Genomic DNA, 18,581 nt, shown 5'->3' with positions numbered 1-18,581 from the left:
TTCTATTTTTTTGTAGAAACGAGGTCTCCCTGTGTTGCCCAGGCCAGTGTGGAACTCCTGGTCTCAAGCGATTATCCCGCTTCAGCTTCCCAAAGTGTTGAGATTACAGGCGTGAGCCACTGCGTCTGGGCTAAAACACTGATTCATTTTAGCCTTCACTCAGATATTAGCAATGATGTCTCTTAGAAATATGGAGTGCCTTGCTTAGAAATGTGGTGGAATTCCTTACAAACATCCATTCCGCTGAAACTGGAGCTGAACGCGGAGTAGGCGCACACGAGACAGAACCCTGCTGTGGGAGCACAGCAGGGTCCGCTGAGACGTCGGCCTCCTGGTCCTCAGAGCCTGTGGAGTTGTCATCTAATCAGTGTGGGGGTCTCCCAGGGCTGCTGGAGCTCAGAGCCTGTGGAGTTGTCATCTAATCAGTGTGGGGGTCTCCCAGGGCTGCTGGAGCAGATGAACACAAAGAGGGGTCTAAAACAACAGAAACCCACTTTCTCACAGGCCGGAGGCCAGAGGTTCAAGACAAGGTGTCCCGGGGCCCTGCTCCCTCCGAAGGTCCTTGCGGAGCCTACTTCTCGCCTCTTCCTGCTCTGGCCGCATCGCCGCAGCCCCTGCCTCTGTCTCCACATGGCCCCCTCCGTCGTCTCTGAGTCTCTGTCTTCTCGGAAGGACAGCTGTCAGTAGATCGGGCCCTTTCTGCGCCAGCATTCCTTTACCCTAACGTGCTCACGGCTGCATTACATCTTGATTACTTCCACAGAGGGCCACATTCTGGGATTCCAGGGGACATGAATTTTGGGGGAGACCACTCAGCCCAGCCTCCACGGTAACAGGGACTCTGTGGGTAAAGGTGTGGGTCCTGAGGCGAGGGGGGCGTCCTGGACCACCTAGGCAGGCCTTGTGTCATCACAGGGTCTTTGTACAAGGGGGGCCCTGGGTGGGAGTAGGAGTGAGAGGCAGGAGAGGCTGCATGTGGCTCTGAAGGTGGAGGAGGGCCCAGGAGCCGAGCAGGACAAAGCGGGGAGTGGACCCCCGCAGCCTCCAGGAGGCAGCAGCCCTGGCCACGCCTCAGCTGATGGAAAGATAGCTCACGTTAATCCGTTTTCTTCCATAGTCCCCTGAGCAACACAGGCCAACACCTTTAGTTAGGGGCATCCACCCACAAAATCTCCATCCCCGCCAGTCTCCTGGCGTGGAGCCCACCTGTGGCATGTGGGCCGAGGTTCAGGGACTCCGAGTCAGGGCAGGTGTGCGCCAGAACCCAGGCTCTCCCAGATGTGCTGGCACCTGGGCCGGTGCTGGAAGGAGGAAGTGTAACCCCACCTTTCACGGTCCTTTCCCGTTTGGCTTCATTTTCAATTCATTTTGGGAGCATTTATGCCGCGGCTCCCAGAGCAGATAGATGCCTACTTTCAGTGCCTGGAATTAGGGGAATGCGTTCACCTCCAAAGATTATTCTGACGTTTTCCAGGCTCTCCTGTGAGGCCAGATCTGTGCTCCCAGAGTGGGGTCCTGGACAGCGGCCTCCATGTATTCTGGGAACTTGTTGGACGCAGCTTCCCTGGCCTCCTCCCACGCCTGTCATGTCTGGACCTCCGGCCTGGGCCTGAACAGGCCCTCGGGGGTCTGTGATTACAGATTGTCAAGTATGTGGACTTCTGGCCTGGATTATTTTCTTTCGTTTTAGCCTTTACTCAAATATTAAGAATTTTTTTTTTGGTTACGTTATTTTCTTTTTAATAAGGGTTAAAATCTTAAAGGTCTCAGCATCTGGTAATGTTCTACCAGATGTTAAAATGACTTTTAATAAGAGGTGGTGATGTCTTTATTCACATTCTCATCTTTTAAATCATCTACTTAATTTTGGGTACTGAAAAAACTGTGTAACGTTCAAAGCAGAAGTAAGGTTGTTGGTTTTCCTGTGTAGTTGTTTAGCCTCCTAGGTTGTCGGAGAAGCATTTCTTTCTTTATAACTGACAGATGGTAATTGTATATATTACGTCTTTATAGGGCAGTGTGGTGTGTTGACAGCTGTGTATGTTGTGGAATGATTACATTGCACTGAGCTTCTCAGCCTGGCCACACATCACAGTCACCTGGGAGCTTCTCAGAAACCCTGACAGGCCCCCCACCCCGCCCCCCATCCCCTTGCTGATTGACTTGGCTGCTGTGGAGCGCGGCGTTGACGTTTTCCCGTGTCCCTAGTGATTCTGACGTGCAGTCAGGGTGGAGAGCCACTGTACAAACAAAGGAAGATCATCTCTCTGTGTGAAACTGATATATATATATGTATTTTTTGTTGTTGTTGCTGAGACAGAAACGCGCTCTGTCGTCCAGGCTGGAGTGTGGAGTGCAGTGGTGTGATCTTGACTCACTCCAACCTCCACCTCCTGGGTTCGAGCGATTCTCCTGCCTACGCCTTGCAAGTAGCTGGGATTATAGGCGTACGCCACGGCGCCTGGCTAATTATTTTTAGTAGAGACGGTGTTTCGTCATGTTGGCCAGGCTAGTCTTAAACTGCTGACCTCAGGTGATCCACCCGCCTCGGCCTCCTAAAGTGCTGGGATTACAGGCGTGGGTCCCCACGCCTGGCCCTGTCCCTTACTATTTTTTTTTTTTTTTTTTTTTTTTTTTTGAGACGGAGTCTCGCTCTGTCGCCCAGGCTGGAGCGCAGTGGCGCGATCTCGGCTCACTGCAAGCTCCGCCTCCCGGGTTCACGCCATTCTCCTGCCTCAGCCTCCCGAGTAGCTGGGACTACAGGCGCCCACAACCGCGCCCGGCTAATTTTTTGTATTTTTAGTAGAGACGGGGTTTCACCGTGGTCTCGATCTCCTGACCTTGTGATCCGCCCGCCTCGGCCTCCCAAAGTGCTGGGATTACAGGCGTGAGCCACCGCGCCCGGCGTCCCTTACTATTTCATGTGGGAAGATAATGTGGCAGCTGCCCAAAAGTGAGCCCTTGGAGTGGCCTGGGCTTGCGGGAAGGCGTGACCATCTGCTGCCCTTAACTGAGACACTCAGGAGCCTTGTGGGGCACTGAAGTGCAGGGAACATTGTTCCTGGCTCCTTTTTCCTCCCATCCCGAGCCCACTGTAGGGAGGGCTGGGTCCTTTGAATTTAGAAAGATATGCATCTAGATGACATGTTTATAATAAAAATGGTGAGGCATTAGGGTATAGCAATCACGCTCACGCTCGTATGTGTCCAGCTGTGCTCTTGACCATTCGAATGGGAGATTCCTATTTAAATCCATGGATTCATCTCTTGAATGAATACATTTGCTTGTGCGATAGCCGTGCTTCGTAAGGACCCTTTTTAAACTGTGTGTTCTCAGACACAGGCTTTGCGATTCCACGAGAAGTTTGTGTCCCCTCTGGGTCTGCGTGCTGGCAGCCCATCTGGCCACGCTGTTTCTCTGACTCACCTTTTGGGATGGTTTCAGTGTCTGTTGCAGACTAAAGGGGCCGACATCTGGTCAGCAGAGGCCGTTGCTTCCAAAGTACAGCGAAGGTGTCACCGCTTTGACCAACATGCAGAGCTTAAAGATCCAGGGAAGATATCCGTTTAGAACTGGCATCTCGGGAGGCTGCTGGGTTTTTATTTCAGAAATGCTGCTTTTCAGCACAACAGGGAACTCCCACTCTGGGATTGCCAGGCGTCTGAGGCAGGCTCGTTGGGCAGTGTTCCTAGCAGTTAAAGCGGGAGCTGAGGGGAGGGGAGAGGAGGAGAGAGCGCCATGCTGAATAGTGTTTTTTTCCCCCAGTATTTCATGATGAAATTTTGAAAACAGGAAAGTTGGAAGAATTGTCCAGTGAACTCCCATTTCGTTATCACCCAGTTGCCCAGCTGTCCATCCCTGCAGCCATCCGTGGACTTATTTTCTGGTGCATTTCACACTTGCGGGCATCAGTACATTTTACCCCTAAATGCTTCAGTGTGCATTTCATTGTCAAGGTCAATGTGTGTTTATGGTTCCTGATCACACACCCATCTACGTGTGACCGTAAAGTGACAAGACCGGCTTGACTGTGTCCTGTAAATGGGCTCAGAGGATTGTTCTGAAAGGGGTGTCTGTGTGTGGGGTGGCTGGCAGCGGCCTGCACAGAGCCCAGGCTCATTCAGGAACTTCCTAAACGATGGTCTGGGCTGAACCCTGGGGCTGTTGGTGGAGTCCAGCATCCTCTCCAAAGGCTCAAGAGGTTTCTTATTCCCTGGACCCTAGATCCAGGTGGCGACCTCCTTGCTGCTGTCCTGGCTTTCTTGCCCTCCCTGCTCCATCTTCCTCCCTGTGGTCTGGAGTGGTCTTGCCACTCCAGTGCTCAGAAACCCCCATGGCCCCCACTGGCTGCAGAGCCCTGAGACCCTGCCCATTCGCTCAGTCCTACATGCTAACTCAAGCAGATACAGGTGCAGGACAGCAGACGTGAACCATGTTCGTCAGCATGTTGACTGCGCATGTGGTCTCTGAGTGATGGGATTACTGGTGAGCTTTAGGTTTCCTTTTTCCAGATTGTCTTCAGTGACTGTGTATGTGCTGCTTTTGAAATAGAGGGGAATTTTTTTTTTTTTTTGAGATAGGGTCTTGCTCTGTTGCCCAGGGTGGAGTGCAGTGGCATGATCATAGCTCACTACAGCCTCTGCCTCCTGGGCTCAAGTGATCTTCCCACCTCAGCCTCCTGGGTAGCTGGGACCACAGCGCATGCCACCACACTGGGCTAATGGAAATTTATTTTTAAAAAATAGCTGACACAGTTGATTTTTTTTTTTTTTTTTCCGAGATGGAGTCTTGCTCTGTTGCCCAGGCTGGAGTGCAGTGGCGTGGTCTCAGCTCACTGCAGCCTCTGCCTCCCAGCTGAAGCGAATCTCCTGCCTCAGCCTCCCAGTAGCTGGGATTACAGTCACCTGCCACTACGCCTGGCTAATTTTTTGTACTTTTAGTAGAGATAGGGTTTCACCATGTTGGCCAGGCTGGTCTTGAACTCCTGGTGATCTGCCTGCCTTGGCCTCTCAGAGTGCTGGGATCATAGGCATGAGCCACCGTGCCCAGCCTCCAGCTAAAATTTTAATCTGCAGGCCCATGACATTTTGTCCTCTGTCCCAACCTGCTCCATAATCCCTGATTTCCACGCTTGGGTCAGCTGCCACTGGGGCTTCCTGGGGATTATATTTTATTTTCTTCATATCTCATTCTGTTCGTTCGTTTTCATGGCACTCGTCTATTAAAATTTGGAGTATCATTGGCTGCTCTCACCTCTTCATACGGACTTTGGAATCATTTTGTTAAATTATTTTTTAAAACCTGTGGATTTGAGTTGGGATGACATTATTGATGATTAGCTGGGTGTGGATTTGAGTTGGGGTGACATTATTGATTAACTGGGTGTGGATTTGAGTTGGGGTGACATGATTACCTGGGTGTGGATTTGAGTTGGGGTGACATTGATGATTAGCTGGGTGTGGATTTGAGTTGGGGTGACATTATTGATGATTAGCTGGGTGTGGATTTGAGTTGGGGTGACATTGATGATTAGCTGGGTGTGGATTTGAGTTGGGGTGACATGATTAGCTAGGTATGTATTTGAGTTAGGGTGACATTGATTAGTTGGGTGTGGATTTGAGTTGGGGTGACATTGGTTATCGGGGTGTGGATTTGAGTTGGGGTGACAGTGATGATTAGCTGGGTGTGATTTGAGTTGGGATGACATTATTTATGATTAGCTGGGTGTGATTTGAGTTGGTATGACGTTGATGATTAGCTGGGTGTGGATTTGAGTTGGGGTGACATTGATGATTATCGGGGTGTGGATTTGAGTTGGGGTGACATTGATGATTAGCTGGGTGTGGATTTGAGTTGGGGTGACATTATTGATTAGCTGGGTGTGGATTTGAGTTGGGATGACATTATTGATGATTAGCTGGGTGTGGATTTGAGTTGGGGTGACATTGATGATTAGCTGGGTGTGGATTTGAGTTGGGGTGACACTGATGATTAGCTGGGTGTGGATTTGAGTTGGGGTGACATTATTGATGATTAACTGGGTGTGGATTTGAGTTGGGGTGACATTGATGATTAGCTGGGTGTGGATTTGAGTTGGGGTGACATGATTAGCTGGGTGTATATTTGAGTTGGGGTGACATTATTGATTAGTTGGGTGTGGATTTGAGTTGGGGTGACATTGGTTATCGGGGTGTGGATTTGAGTTGGGGTGACATTGATGATTAGCTGGGTGTGATTTGAGTTGGGATGACATTATTTATGATTAGCTGGGTGTGATTTGCGTTGGGATGACATTGATGATTAGGTGGGTGTGGATTTGAGTTGAGATAACATTATTGATGATTAGTTGGGTGTGGATTTGAGTTGGGGTTACATTGATGATTATCGGGGTGTGGATTTGAGTTGGGATGACATTGAAGATTAGCTGGGTGGATATGAGTTGGGATGACATTATTGATGATTAGTTGGGTGTGGATTTGAGTTGGGATGACATTATTGATGATTAACTGGGTGTGGATTTGAGTTGGGATGACATTGATGATTAGCTGAGTGTGGATGTAGGTTGGGATGACATTATTGATGATTAGCTGGGGGAGTTTTTGTCTTCATAGTGTTTTCTCCCCATGTACGAATGTTTCCTGTGTCTGCCTTTACTGAAGTCCTGTAAAGCTGTGAGTGGACTTACGTGCCTCCTGCTGCTGAGGCCTGGTCTGCTGCTCCTCCCACTGAGTGAGCGATGCTTCTGCTGGCTTCCTGTGCACTCCCTCATTACCCGCCTTGCTGAGAGCTCAGTCATTCTGCGGGACCCAGGGTTTGCGGGAGCTTTCCAGGTACACAGGTGCCATGCGTGCTCCTCCACCCTGCGCTGGTCTTGCCTGCTGCTCTCGTGGGTGTCCCGGGTAAATGCAAGCCCCCCGCTTATAGGCAGCCCTCATATGATGGCTCCCAGCACTTTCTGTCCCACTGTTAGGGGCCCTGGGACCTGTTCTTCCAGTGACCCAGATGGGTGAGGCTACAACAGCCCTGGCCGGCTGCCTCTGCCATTTGGTGACCATGATGGGGAGGTGTCAGCAAAGCACCCTTTGTGTTGACTCCTCCTCCTGCCAGGTCTGTACTTTCTATCCGGTCACCCCTTCTCCCTCGGACCATCCCCCAGATCAGCTGCTATCCCCAGGCCCTACCATCAGGGGACCCAGGCCTGGTCAGGGAAAGTTGCTGGGTGCCACATTCTCCCCCATCGTCCCGCTTACTGCTTTCTCTTGACGGGTAAGGCTTCCCGAATGACGGGAACTGACGGTCGTGGTGAAGGCGAGGCCGGTTTTATCAGGCATTTAGCAGCCAAGGGGTGGCTCATGAATGCAGATACAGTGCGGGGACTGGAGAGGAGCTGGGCTGGGCTGACCTGGGAGGCTGAGGCTGATGGAGAGCGGGCAGGTAGGGTGGAGAGGCAGGAAGGCTGGTGGCAGTCACATTGCTGAGGGCCTAGAGCCTGGCCAGGGAGCCATGGAGAGAGGCAGTGGGTGGGCTGGGGGTTCAGGCCTGGTTGGAGGGGAGGCAGCTGGTGCAGTGGCCCATACCCCATGGGGTGAAGACCAGGGCAGGGTCCAGGGACGGCTTTGAGGGTGACCTGGAGCTGCTCAGGAAGTAAGATGGCTCAGCCTGACCTGGCCATTGACTGGCAAGGAACAGGACGGAGAAGTTGTGTTATGGCCTTTGGTGAGTGTGACATTGTCATTGTTGACATAGCTTTAAAGATCTGATTGCTTAGGACATGCCTTGTAGCGCTACCAGCGTCTCAGCATTTGGCAGGTGTAGTCCAGTTCTGTTTGTACTTCCTCAGTCTTATTTCTAGAAGGGAGAGTTCCCAGCCTTGCTTGATTTCCTCCCACTGATGGGAGGGTCATCACTTTACGGGAGGCTCATTTGACTTAGGCCTTCTGAGGGTAGTTTCATTCTGATAGATTTTTTTTTTTTTTTTTGAGACTGAGTCTCACTCTTGTCACCCATGCTGGAGTGCAGTGGCATGATCTCGGCTCACTGCAAGCTCTGCCTCCCAGGTTCATGTGATTCTCCTGCCTCAGCCTCCCAAGTAGCTGGGAATACAGGCACCTGCCACCACGCCCGGCTAATTTTTTGTATTTTTAGTAGAGACGGGGTTTCACCATGTTAGTCAGGATGGTCTCGATCTCCTGACCTCGTGATCCGCCTGCCTCAGCCTCCCAAAGTGCTGGGATTACAGGCGTGAGCCAGCGCGCCCGGCCTCATTCTGGTAGATCTTTAGAGGCTTGGTGTGCATGTGTTTGGAGGGCTCTCTTGCAAGCCTTTTGTGAGTCCTCTTGGTTCCTTCCTCCCACTCGGGGTTCCCGGGCTCCCTGCGGCACGGTGGGTCTAACACAGAGACTTGCCCTTTCTTTCCTCCTGTAGTGCTTCACCGATACAGACACATTTTGGGATTGTGGCAGCCAGATATCGGGCCGTATGGAGGACTGCTGAACGTGGTGGTAAGTCCCGGAGCCTCGTGACGGGGTCTCTGCGTGGGCAGGAGTGGTGCCTCACGTGGAGGAGTTTGAGGGCCTCTTCTACCTGGGAACAAGCTGCCCAGATGTGCCTTCGAGGTAATTGCCGAAAACTTCTTGCTCCGTCACTTTTCAGGGGCCAATTTTATTTTCCAAATGGGCAAAGATTCACTTAGAGCAACACTTTGGCCTCGTGGCCCGTCCTTGGACTCTGGTCGGAGGGGGTGGCTTGCGAGGGCCTTTGCTTCCTGGATGCCGAGGCCCAGCGTGCACATGTTGGCAGGGTCTGGAGCTCGCCCTCAGCCGGGTGCTTCCTTTCTTGGTCTTTGCCCCACATGTTCCAGCCATGTTGCACTCTGATGTCTGTTTCCTTGGGTTCTGCCGTGGACCCCTTCTGACTACCGTGGTGTGGAAGGTGCTAGCACGTTGCAGGCAGAAGTCCAGGCTGGTGGCAGTCACCTCCATTTCCCTTCTCCCGGCAGCCTGCTGTGGGGTCTGAGGACCCGTGAGGACATTTCTTTCCTGTTTGTTGGGTCTGCCATGGCAGTGCCTGTCTAGTCCCGGGTACTCAGTCACGGCTGGAGATGGAAGTCTGGCTTTCTTTTTTATTAAATTCTCATTTTCTGGTGAAGTTTTCCTTTTCTTTGTTAATCTTTTTGGGTATAGTAGTGAAAGTTTCTTTCAAGTCTAGCCCCCGCCTTTTCTCCTGATCTCCAGGCATGCTGGCTACCCCCCACCCCTCACCATGCACCTGGGCACTTGTCTGGGTGCCGTGGCCGGGTCTCCCCAGGAGTCCCTGGCCCTGGCCAGCAGGCAGAGCTGAGTCAGAGCACCTGTTCTGCGCGGGCCCGGGGTGTGCGTGCATCTCAGGCTTGGGGAGGCGTCTCGTTCTTGTTCCGGGTCACTCTCCTTCCCAGGACACAGCCCTCTGTAGGGCGTAGCTGGAAGCCCTCCGTGCACTCCTTCCCCAGGGCCTGATTCCGCCTTTTCTCTTCCTGACTTTGTGAGTCATGCTTCGCTTGGCCCCTTTGCCTCTCAGCAGTCACTCTACTTCCCTTCTCCACCTCCCACCCCTCACTCAGGATTCCACAGGTGCCTTGCGCAGCTGCCTGTGTGCAGCGTGGGGCTGTTCTCTAGTTGCCATCTTTGGCGTTTGGCTGCAGTAGTCCTGGCTCCTTTGTGGCCCTGATCTCCGTGTGTGCCTCTCCAGCCTGCGGGTGCCAGGCATGGGCCTTCCTCCCCAGCCAGTGGTCAGTGGCCTCAGGAAGCGGGGAGAAGGCCCTGCCCCTTGCCCCTCAGCCTGTCCCTTCTCTTCAGGGCCATGGGTCCTTATCTCTGGGCTACCTTCATTGCTCTCTGATGTGTTCAGTCTTTTTTCTTTTTCTTGTTTTCTTCCTCCTGGAATTAGGAGACAGTGTTCAGTCTTCATGGCTGGTCTCGGCAGGAGGGCAGGTTTGATGGGAGCTCTGGGGCCGGGGCCAGGAGCAGATGTCTGCTCGTAGTTTTAGTTTCTGTGCTTCTCGGTCACCTGCCAATGTATGTTGAAAAGTAGCTGCTCATTCAACACAGTGAAGTCGTCCGACTTTTCTTGGTGTTTGCAGGGGTCCCTGTGGAGTGAGGAGGTGGTGCTCTGTGGGGTCTGCATGGCTTCCGGTCCACCCTCCCACCCTCTTCCCCTGTCTCCCTCCCACCCTGCGTCCCGCCCCCTGCGCCCTCCCGCTGGAGCCTCTTGAACGGAAAACCCCGCCCTGACTTTGTTGAGCTATGGGCAGGGGCCTGGCCCCTGAGGTGTCACTATTGCCATCGCTCTTGCTGTGTTGAAAACCCGGCGCTGGTGTTGTGGTTGTGCCCGGCTCCCTTTTGTGCACTCGGGACCAAGGGCTGAGCCCAGCGAGGGCAGGGCGGGTGTGTCTGTCTCCCCGTGGCCTCCGAGTAGGTTCTTCCAGGCCTGGCGTGCATGGCCCTCGGGCAGATGCTCCTCTGCGGCTCTGGGCTTTGCCCCCAGGTGGGGTTTGGGGCAGGGACACACAAGCTTCTCCGTTGTCATCTGGTAGGAGCAGCAGCTGTGGAGAAACCCGCTCTGCGTTTGTGTTGGGCGTTGCGTGGTCCAGCCTTGCTTTTAGGCTGTTTCCTCCGAGAGACCAGCCCGGCAGCTCACAGCGTGGGCAGATTGCGTTCCTTTCTTTTAGTGGAGGAAGGGTGGTAATTGTTTTTCTTACTGGCAGTGAGTAATAGAGTAAAAAAAAAAAAAACCCAAAAAGCAGTGGATGATTGGGGAAAGTGGAGTCCGTGAGAGAACGGCACCAGCTCATGCTTGACCCAGGCTCATTCGCCCCAGAAATGATGGAATTCTTTCCTCGGTTGCTGGAGCTAGAGGTCTCATGGGTCCTGGCTATCCCAGAAGAGGGTGATGCTAGGCTGTCCTTCCTTATAAGCATGTGGCCGCTGTACCCAGAGCATGCTGGGGCACACCCACCTCTGCGTTTGCACAGTCAGTGCCCAGACACGCGAGGACACATGGGCAGTGCACTCCTCGGCTCTTCCCGCTTGTGAGCTCCCCCGCCCCGAGGTCCTGGCGTGTCTCTCCTCCCCTCACTTTGGTTTTGAAGCAAATCCCAGGCCCGTGCGTTTCAGCTGTCCCTCCCTCCGTGCAGCACTCTAAGAAAGGGCGTGTTTCCTGCATTTCCGTGTCACTGCCACACCTGACGAAAGTGGCCATTGTTCCTTCTGTTGCCTGTTGCCCAGGCCATGGCACGCTTCTCGGACCATCTCAAAGCCGCCTTTGAGCGGCAGTTTGTTCAGCTCAGGACGTGAATGAGGCCCTTGCACTGCCGTTGTTCACTCTTTCCTGTTGGGAAATGCACCCCGTTCCCTCTGTCCGGTCGGCACCTCACCTGGTCTCACTTTCTGGATTATTCTGCCTCCTCCGGGTGTCCACCCCATCTTAGAGCTGGAAGATAGTGCTGGGCACTGGCTTGGATTCGAGGCACCTCGAGGGTGGGCGTGCGCGTCCCATGTGCTGGCCTGGCAGGAGCTCCTCTGTGCGATTGCAGTGCGGGGAGCCATGCAGGGCCGCTCTCACTCTGGCCTGGGAGCCGCTTGTGGACCTTTGCCCATCTCCTCCTGTAGGTGGATGGTTTGTTCATCATCGGGTGGATGTACCTGCCTCCCCATGACCCCCACGTCGATGACCCCATGAGATTCAAGCCTCTGTTCAGGATCCACCTGATGGAGAGGAAGGCCGCCACAGTGGAGTGCATGTACGGCCACAAAGGGCCCCACCACGGCCACATCCAGGTGTGTGCGGGACTGGGTCCTCACTGTCCCAGGGCTGTCCTGTGTGGGCTCCACCCAGGCCCACTGTGCTGTTCTCAGCTGCAGACCTGGCCTGTAGGAGGTCAGCGGGTGGGAGGGAGCTCCGCCCTGCCCTGCTTTCTTGTTCACGCCTCCGTGGCGCGGTGGACTCCGCAGCGGTCACTTGCCGGACCCCTCTGTTGATTCTGCCCTCAGTTAGAGCCGCTGGTTCTTTGCAATTTCAGTTCCTCCGTTTCTTTTTTTCCTGTTTGCAAGAACATCAGTGTGGAATCAAGTGCGCTCTCTGTTCTCTGATTTGGTCTGGCAGTGGCCTCCATGGTGAGCGCAGCGTGTCATCTGCCACACCCTGAGTGTGAGACGCAGCCCTTTTGCTGCTGTGTCCCTGGGAAATGCAAACGCCCTCTCTGAGATGTGCCACCGCCTCCTGCTCTGGGGGAGGCGCCACTGCCGCCTGCTCTGCGGGAGCGTTGCTCAGGGAGACTCAGCCCCCTCTGCTGGCACCGCGTTGGTTGCATCTTGGGTGCCTGCAGCGGGGTTTGGTGGGTGTGGTGCAGGAGGGGTTGTGGCCACCTGCCTGGCGTGGGGGATGCTGTGACGACTCTGTTCCTCACTCTTCTCTTTCCTCGTATTGCGAACACTGAAGATTGTGAAGAAGGATGAGTTCTCCACCAAGTGCAACCAGACGGACCACCACAGGATGTCCGGCGGGAGGCAGGAGGTGAGCCCATGAGCCGGCCCTGTGTTCACGTGGCGTGGACCTTTCCCACGCGGGAGGGAAGTCAGCAGCATGCGACCTGCATGGTGGCCATTTCCCATGGTTCAGCCAGTATTGTTGGTGTAGACCTCGCATCCTGCACACTCGAGGAACAGCATTGTGCGGGCAGGCAGGTTGCCAGTCCCCTCCCACCGCAGAACGAAGGAACTGCACAGGCCGTTTCTTTAGTTAGCTCTGCTTTGCCCCTTTGGCGGGCACATCCACTTGCTGTGGGGTTGCTGGGGAGTTGCTGGGGGGTTGCTGGGGGGTTGTTGGGAGGCTGCTTCTAGGACATGAGCTGCAGGGAGACCCGAGGGCTGCACCCAGAGCTCCTGAGTTTCCCACCCTCGAGCAGACTGTGTGGAGGCTTCGGGATCATGCCAGTGCAGGGGGGAAGCCTGTGTGTATTTTAATATTGCCCTTGAGTTTTAGCTTTCAAGGATCTAAGTCTTACTGCCATCTCAAAAAACACTCTCAAGAAGGAAGGTACGGCGGCTCACACCTGTATTCCCAGCTCTTTGGGAGGCTGAGGCAGGAGGATCACTTGAAGTCAGGAGTTCAAAACCAGCCAGGGAAACATAGTGAGACCCTGTCTCTACAAAACCCAAAAATATTAGGCAGGTATGGTGGCATGCCAGCTACTTAGGAGGCTGGGGTGGGAGGATTGTCTGAGCCCAGGAGGTGGAGGCTGCAGTGAGCCATGATCGCACCACTGCACTCCCACGTGGGTGTCTCAAAAGAAAAAACAAAAAATTAGCCAGGCACACTATCATGCCTGGCTAATTTTTTTGTATTTTTAGTAGAGATGGGGTTATGCCCTGTTGCCCAGGCTGGTCGCAAACTCCTGGGCTCAAGCCATCTTCCCACCTTGGCCTCCCAAAATGCTGGGATTGCAGGTGTGAGCCACCGTGCCCGGCCAGGGTGTGTGTTTCTTAGCTAGTTTGAGTTTCTGGCAGTTTCCCCATCAGTCAGAGGACTGCAGAGAGGGTTAAGATGAACCAAATGTCCTGTTTCTTGGAATCCTTTGCAGGTGAGTGAGGTTCCTGTTTTCTCGAATAGATGGCATGTGAAGATGATCAATAATGGAAAGGTTTTCTTCATTTATTACGTTGTCATTTTAGATTTGGTTTTATATACAGAAACCTACAACGTATGTGTGATTGCTGTGGTTCAATTTTTTTTTTTTTGAAATGGAGTCTCGCTCTGTTGCCCAGGCTGGAGTGCAGTGGGGCGATGTTGGCAATTCTACTGCCTCAGCCTCCCGAGTAGCTGAGATTACAGGCATCTGCCACCATGCTCGGCTACTTTTTGTATTTTTAGTAGAGATGGGGTTTCACCATGTTGGTCAGGCTGGTCTCGAACTCCTGACCTCAGGCGATCTGCCCACCTCGGCCTCCCAAAGTGCTGGGATTACAGGTGTGAGTCACCGTGCCGGGCCTTATGGTTCACATTTAATTGAAAAATGTCAACAGATTTTTCAAGAATAGAAACTCCTCAGCTGTTGAGCCCTTAAAAAAGAAAACCATATTATATTTCTGGTACTATATACTCTGGGATTAGGAAGAGTTTCTGTAAGCCAGCTTCTGTGCGGGCTCTTCGCTGATTTTGAACTGGAGTAGTATTTTTCCGGATTGTAAATATAACAACAGATGCTCCTTGTGGAAATGAGAGGAACCCCCGGGAGTGAAGGTGAGAGGGAAGGTTGTGCTGGAATCTTGATGGGGGTGTGAATTTATGTTTCCCTTATTCTGAGTGAGGCCAACCTAGTGTCTTGGGGTCAGGAGCTCTCTGTGGGCGCTTTCTCAGGAGCTGTCTGCTCAGAGACCGTGCCTCTCTTTCTGTTTGGTGTTGGCGAGTTTCAAGTGGGTTTGTGGGCGCTTGTTAACTATTTGGAAACTGAAGCCCTTCCAGATAGGAGTTGCCAGGTTTTTTTCTTGTTCATTTTTTTTTGTCTTTGGATTTGTCTTATGGTGTGTTTTTATCCTCGGAACTTTTTATCTTTAATGTTAATTTTCAGAGACGGGGTGTCTCACTTTGTTGCCCAGGCTGGTCCCAAACTCCTGGGCACAAGTGATCTTCCCGCCTTGGCCTCCCAAAGTTCTGGGGCTACAGGCATGAGCCACTGTGCCCGGCCGTATTTTTAATTTTTACATAAGCAGATGTATCCATCTTTCTTTAAAAGACTCTCAGTTTAGTGCCGTCCTGAGATCTCTCCCCGACCCAGATATGTTTACAAATGAGCTCATGCTTTTATTTTTCTCTCGTGTCTGTGTCTGGTTCTGTTGGATTTATTCTGATGTGAAATGTAAGGCTCAGCCCCAGCCTTGGTTCTGTGCAGACCTGCTCTGTTATCCCTACACTGGATGTGGAATAACCACACTTTCTCCATCAATTTGTAGTGCTGCTTTTGTCCTCGGTTACCCTGTATATTTGGTTCATTTCTGGACTTGATATTGTGATCCATATGTCTGTCTACATGTCAGTACCACACTATTCTAATTCTTGTAGTTTTTATTTGTTCTGAGACGTAGTCTCGCCCTGTCCAGTGCAGTGGTGTGATCTTGGCTCACTGCAACCTCCACCTCCTGGGTTCAAGTGATTCTCCTGCCTCAGCCTCTCTCCCAAGTAGCTGGGATTACAGGTGCCACCACCACGCCTGGCTAAGTTTTATATTTTTAGCAGAGACAGGGTTTCGCCATGTTGGCCAGGTTGGTCTTGAACTCCTGACCTCAGGTGATCTGCCCGCCTTGGCCTCCCAAAGTGCTGGGATAACAGGTGTGAGTCATCATCGCGCCTGGCCGAATTTTTGTAGTTTTATCACTATATTTTATTTTATTTTATTTTATTTTATTATTTTTGACTTAGAGACAGGGTCTCACTGTGTTGCCCAGGCTGGGCTCAAGTGATCCTCCTACCTCAACCTCCCAAAGTGTTGGGATTACAGCTGTGAGCCACTGCACTGGCCTGTCACTAATTTTAATTGTCTGTATTTCTATTCTATTTTGGAATGTTCCCGACTCATTTTGTTCATTTGCTGTATGAACTCTAGAAGCAGCTATTTCCCAGAAACATCCCTTTGCTGTCTCTAGTGATTGGAATTGCAGCACGCTTACGGCCAGTGTATGGAGCGCTGCCGTTTGTGTGATGTCCACACCCCATCCAACACACTCCCTTGGCTTGTCCTGCTCCTGAGCTCCCCCTCCCGGAGTTGACAGAGTGAGGGTGCCACTGTCCCAGGTAGGGCAGAGGCTGGTGACGGTGCTGCCCCGCCCATCCTAGAGTGACAGCGGCCTCTCCTCTCCTGAAGCGGCTGCACTGGCTGCGCCCTCCTGTGGGGCTTGTCACCTGGTCCCACAGTCACTTTTTCATCTTGAGGCCTGCAGTGTCCTCGCTCCTTTTCTGTCAGGACGTGTAGGGGTTCAGAGGGTGGGGGTCTCTGTGGATTCATGCATCAGCTGGGAGCTCCTCTCCACTTTGTAGCTAAGTCTTTTTAGGCCAGAGAGCAGGTAGGTTACTGGGAGAGCTGCGTTCCAGGAAGAGGACGTCCCAGGAGGTCTGGACATGGTGACACATCCTGATAATTTTCACAACTGAGGTAAAAGATTGGGCACAGGAATTCGGTACTGCCCTGTGCTCTGCTGGCTGATAACTTCTGGATCAGCACTGTGTTCGTCCATTTTCACACTGCTGATAAAGACATACCCGAGACTGGGTAATCTAAGTGAAAGAGGCTGAATGGACTCACAGTTCCATGTGGCTGGGGAGGCCTCACAATCATGGTGGAAGGTGAAAGGCACGTCTTACGTGGTGGCAAGCAGAAGAAGAGAGAACTTGCACAGGGGAACTCCCCTTTATAAAACCATCGCCTCTCGTGAGACTTATCCACTATCATGAGAGCAGCATGGAAAAGACCCCCACCCCCATGATTCGCTTACCTGCCACGGGGTCCCTCCCATGAAGAGCTACAGTTCAAGATGAGATTTGGGTGGGGACATAGCCAAACCGTATCAAGCACGTTCCAAGGGAGTGGAGTCCTGTCTGCAGGGAGGTTGGAGGGGCTGGGCCGTGGACAGGGGAGGCTGCGAGGGCAGTCTCTTTGGCATCCCTGCACCTCTGTGTGGGTCACCGCTGCCCTGGGAGGTCGTTCCTTGCGCCCAGGCTGCCTCATTGGCATGATCTGATGATGTTCCCAGGGTTGTGGGTTCCCTCAGCCCTGGGTCCTTGTGAGAAATGGGACCCTCGGGCCCACCCAGATCTGGCCTTTTCTCTATGGGTGCTAAATCTCTGAGAAAGGAGCAGAGAGAAGGGAGGATGGGCCATGCTTCTGTCCCAAGCAGCCAGCAGGCATCCTTGTCACCCTCAGCCCCTCTGCCAGAGCTGCCGTGAGGGTCGCGAGGACAACGTGTTTAGTGAGCAGGCCCTGGGTCAACGTGAAATGGATCGTTGTCGTGCATGTCCTGGGCTCCCTGTTTTTTTTTCCTTGTATGTATTGTGTGGCTTGTATGTATTGCTCTGATAAGTTATTTCATAATAAACATGCTCGGGACGGCCTTGTTCTGGGTAACAGGGTCTGGCTGGTAGTCCCATTGCTTGGACCTCTTTATGCAAACTGAGGTCATGGCAGCAGGTGCACACTCGTCTTCCTGGTGGTGTCAAGTTGAGGTCTCATTACTCACGTAACGTTGAAATCTTTCTTCATTACATTCAGTTGCTTTTGATTCTGTTATTTAAAGAGCCTTTCCTCAAGTTTAGCCAGTCAAGTTTTAATTTTGATGAGGTCCAATTTGTGAAACTTTTTGTTTTCTTTTATGGTTATTTTCTGAGTCCTAAAAAACATTCTAAAAATGGAGTCTTAAACTCAGTTTGCAAAGACAGGCTCCTTTTTTTTTTTTAGAAATTTGGTAGTGTCACATCAGGTTCTGCATTTGTGTGGAGGCCTGTGCCCCATCTTGAATGATCTTGTGTGTGGTATAAGGCGGGATCATGGTCCCTTCTTCTCTATATGAAAACCCAACTGACGGAGCACCTTGCTGAAAGCCTTCCTTTCCTCAGGGGCAGGCACGGGCACCTCTGCTGCAGTCAGGCAGCTAGGTCCGCTGGGGGTTTCTGGGCTGCTGGCTCTGTCGGTGCCTGTGTGAGGCCTGAGGCTTGCACGCCATCTCGTGACGGGAGCTTGTACTGGGCAAGTCCTGAGAGCGGCCTGGTCCTGCTGCTTTGCTCTTCGCCTTCCTGATTGCCTGTCTGTCCCGTTCTTTGCTTTTCCATAGGAATTTCAGACTTGGCAAGTCCAGTCTGTGTAGTGCCTGGTGGACTTGTGGTTGGCATGAGGTTGGATCTGTAGATCAATCTGGAGAGAACTGCTCTTGGAATGGGGCCTAGATGGCTCCCAGGCCACGCACATGGCATCTCTATGTACCCAGGCATTTTTACTTCCTTTCAGCAGTGTTTTGTGATTTTCAGAATAGATCTTAAATGTATTTTGTAACATTTATTCCCAAGTCTTATGTTTTTTGAGGATTTTGAACATAAGAGTTTTTAAAATTTCATTTTTATATTTTGTGCTGCTAGGACACAAAAATCCAGGTGGCTTCTCTGTTGACCGTGTGGTCCTGCCAGGTGCTCAGGGCAGCCCCTACAGTGATTTCTGTTTCTTGTCAGAGTTTGGAGCAGTGATGTGTGAAAGCGATTGACCGTAGTGTTTCCTCTTTTTTGTGAGTTGCTTATGCGTCCCTTTCAGAGTTAAGTCTAGATAATGACTGGAAACACTGTATTGAGCTAGGAATTTGGAAGTTTGGATGAATTCCGTAAATTGTGTAGAATCAAACCATTACGCATCATGTGATAGCAGAATGCAGGGCGGACTGCTGGGGCTGCAGAGTTTTTGGGAGCCCCCTTAGCAAACCTGCTTTTCCTTTGAAAAAGGAAAATCCGAGTCACTGGCCGAGGGCTCAGTGTGTCATCCTTGGGTGACTTGCATGGCTCAGGGTTGCTGGTGA

At 52.2% G+C, this 18,581-nt stretch overlaps 2 protein-coding genes across 4 annotated transcripts in view; one reads left to right on the top strand and one right to left on the bottom strand.

The window, feature by feature from the left end:
• Nucleotides 1–18,581, bottom strand: part of MAP1LC3B (microtubule associated protein 1 light chain 3 beta) — a 371,166-nt gene that overhangs the window by 52,071 nt on the left and 300,514 nt on the right. The window lies entirely within an intron of this gene.
• The window catches only part of FBXO31 (F-box protein 31), a 54,532-nt gene that overhangs the window by 28,633 nt on the left and 7,318 nt on the right, over nt 1–18,581 (top strand). For all 3 annotated transcript variants that reach the window (XR_007722000.1, XM_050773628.1, XM_050773627.1), the window contains 3 exons: nt 8,425–8,501; nt 11,646–11,813; nt 12,475–12,549. Coding sequence is in view for 2 of the 3 variants with exons in the window: in XM_050773628.1 (XP_050629585.1) it covers nt 8,425–8,501; nt 11,646–11,813; nt 12,475–12,549 (320 nt within the window). In the remaining variant the exon portion in view is untranslated. The remainder of the gene's footprint in view (nt 1–8,424; nt 8,502–11,645; nt 11,814–12,474; nt 12,550–18,581) is intronic.

The sequence above is a fragment of the Macaca thibetana genome, chromosome 20, assembly GCF_024542745.1.
Source record: "Macaca thibetana thibetana isolate TM-01 chromosome 20, ASM2454274v1, whole genome shotgun sequence".
Lineage (NCBI taxonomy): Eukaryota > Metazoa > Chordata > Mammalia > Primates > Cercopithecidae > Macaca > Macaca thibetana.
This window is presented reverse-complemented; position numbering and strand designations above follow the sequence as displayed.